We start from the raw sequence: 2,968 nt of genomic DNA on the forward strand, positions 1-2,968 counted from the left end.
CTCAGAAAGGAACTAAAGATCCTATATGTGAAAATTTGGAATATGAAAAGCGTTAAGAAAATTTGGAATATGTGAAAATTTGGAATATGAAATGAGATATGATTTCGACCAAAAAAAAAGAAAAAGAAAAGCGTTAAGACTACGCTTTTGGGTACAGGGAACTTAAAATTTTCCCAGATGCCAAATCCTTTCTCTGTTGTTTCCAGAAAGTAAATGAGTGACGTGAAAGGATTCTAGAGATTGTCTATGACTTGATTTAAGCTTTGTGCATTGATTTAGAAAGAAAAAAAGGTTCTGAATGCCAATTTAATCATAACCAGCTTGTCAATTATCTTTTCAGGTGCACCAAGAACATGAACAACTTGGTCCTATCTCTTGCTCCTAAGTTTATAAGATTGCAGACTCTAATACTACGTCAAGATAAAGCCCAACTTGAGGATAATGCTGTTGAGAGCATTGCAAACTTCTGTCATGATATGCAGGTCCTGGACCTCAGCAAAAGCTTCAAGCTCAGTGACCGCTCCATGTATGCCTTAGCTCATGGGTGCCCTAATCTTACAAAACTCAACATTAGCGGGTGTACAGCCTTCAGTGACAGTGCTCTTGAGTATGTGGCTAGCTTTTGCCAAAAATTGAAAGTTCTGAATCTTTGTGGATGTCTCAGAGCTGCATCAGACAGGGCATTGCAGGTAAAGATAAGATATTGATTTTTTTTATTTTTTTATTTTTTCCACATGTCTTAACTAAGATAGTTCTATTAATACTGTAAAATCATGTGCAGGCTATTGGTCGTTATTGCAGTCAGTTGCAGTGTCTGAATCTTGGTTGGTGTGAGCTTGTAAGTGATGTTGGAGTTTTGAGCTTGGCATATGGATGCCCTGATCTCAGAACCGTTGATTTGTGTGGCTGTCTCCAAATTACAGGTATTTTGGTTACAGTACCTGTTCCTTGTTACAGTTGGTTCTGCAGTCATATTTCTCAAATCTCGTATTTGCACATGTATGTACTAATAGGTGCATTGCAAAGGAATCAATGCTGCTATTATCAAGTTGCTTAGTATTGCTTGTGCTGTTTCAGAGTTGGCAATCACCATCCATCATTAACCTTATAGAAGCGATTTAGCATTGTCTTCAATAAAATGCCTAATGACTTGACGAAAATTTTTATTAGATGCTTAGGCTAACCTTTCATGTCCTTTTCTTTTTATGCTTTCCATTTGCTACCAATTGAAATAATTAACCCATATCCATCTTGATGAAAGAATGCGCCGAAAATAGTACTGAACTGAAAGAGGGCCCTTATAATTGGAGCATGAGGAATTGAACACAAAATGTAGTTTACCTGGTTTATGGATAGTGATCATCTCTGATGCCTTTATTCTTTCATTGCAGATGACAGTGTGATTGCTTTGGCAAACAGGTGCCCTCATCTAAGATCCCTTGGCCTTTATTACTGTCAGAACATTACAGACAGAGCAATGTATTCTTTGGCCCAGAGTTTAGTGAGGAACAAGCCTGCAGCAGTGTGGGAATCCAGGAAACCCAAGAATGATGAGGAAGGGCTCAGGACTCTCAACATCAGCCAATGCACAGCACTCACCCCTTCTGCTGTTCATGCGGTGTGCGACTCATTTCCCACACTTTATACCTGCTCTGGAAGGAATTCCCTCATTATGAGCGGCTGTTTGAACTTGACATCCCTGCATTGTGCCTGTGCTGTCCAAGCACACCGCACGGCTAGCGCCTTTCCTCATTCGGCTCATTGAGTAGAGGAACGAGGATTACGGTAACAAACTAAAGTATGTGGAAGGGCCGAGAACCCTAAGCCACAGTATATATGTTTGTGTTGAGATGTAATCAGCCGCAAATGGGCAATGGCCTGGAACTGCGGACTTTGAATTATGACTTTTGCAGCATTTTGACTACTGGAAAACAAACTTGGTTTCGCCTCATGGTTTTGGTGATTGTTCGTTTCCAAGAGCGCCTACTCGTTAACTCCTGGCTCTGCATTTCCTAGAAGAAAATCTTTCGTTAAGCAGTGTGTCTAAAAAATTCATTTGAAAACCTAAATGTTACAGCAACAAACACTGAGGTAGACATTTCTGAGTTCCCTTTTGTTCGATCAAGACGACTAGTACTCCTCAAGTAAGATGCAGTGTGAGTCTACTTCCCATTGAATTTAAATGAGGACATCATTTGAAAATTATCCTTGCAAAAAATTAGACAAATCGATCTCTATTATAAAATCTAATTGTGACGATTTTCAAATTGTGACAAGAAAAAAAAGGCCGAACAGAGTTTTCCAGAAAACATTATAATGACCACTTATTAACTTCAAAAATGGAGGAGTCTACAACGTCCCTCAAATAGTCTTAATCAAGGTCCAAAATATCGATGATATCGGAAATATCGGTAGTCCAAAAACACGGAAATTTCGATGGAAATATCGGGATATTATCGATATCGATAAAAATTGAATAAAAACCACAGAAATTGTAAGAAAAACTCATAAATTTTGATTGAAACTTTGGAGGATGTTTATTTAGTCAATTATCTATTCGTTTATCGAAAAAAATTGGAAGAAAATTCATTGCATGATGGGTTTAACTTATTTAAGTTGATTATATAGCGAGCTGACAAACACTGTGATCAGTATAGAAAATATGTAGCAATTAATGAAAGAAGATTAAACACACCATAATCATTTATATATAATGATTTACTTCAATATTTTACACTTTATACATTGCATGGTAAGATACATGAGTGACTATGAGGTTCAAAAAATTTCAGTATCTTCATCATCTCTATGTTTAGAGTAAGTGTACTGCGAGTAGTCATCAAATGATAAATCGCCAAAATAGTTTTCCATGTAATTGTTAACATGCCATCCATATGGATCCAAGATTGGTTGACGTTGTCCATAAGTGTCACACCCTGAATTTTCAACAACAACTAATATGTGTGTT

The 2,968-nt window shown here is 37.4% G+C and overlaps 1 protein-coding gene across 1 annotated transcript; it reads left to right on the forward strand.

Annotated features, from left to right (window-relative positions):
* Nucleotides 1-268: 268 nt before the first annotated feature.
* LOC110745969 (F-box protein SKP2A-like) lies at nt 269-1,951 on the forward strand. Its single transcript, XM_021946148.2, has 3 exons — nt 269-689; nt 782-923; nt 1,392-1,951. Exons 1-3 carry the CDS (start codon nt 354-356, stop codon nt 1,763-1,765), a joined length of 852 nt encoding a protein of 283 aa, XP_021801840.2. The 5' UTR covers nt 269-353; the 3' UTR covers nt 1,766-1,951.
* The last annotated feature ends 1,017 nt before the right edge of the window (nt 1,952-2,968 follow it).

Source organism: Prunus avium, chromosome 8, assembly GCF_965620075.1.
Source record: "Prunus avium chromosome 8, drPruAviu1.hap1.1, whole genome shotgun sequence".
Taxonomy (NCBI): Eukaryota; Viridiplantae; Streptophyta; class Magnoliopsida; order Rosales; family Rosaceae; genus Prunus; species Prunus avium.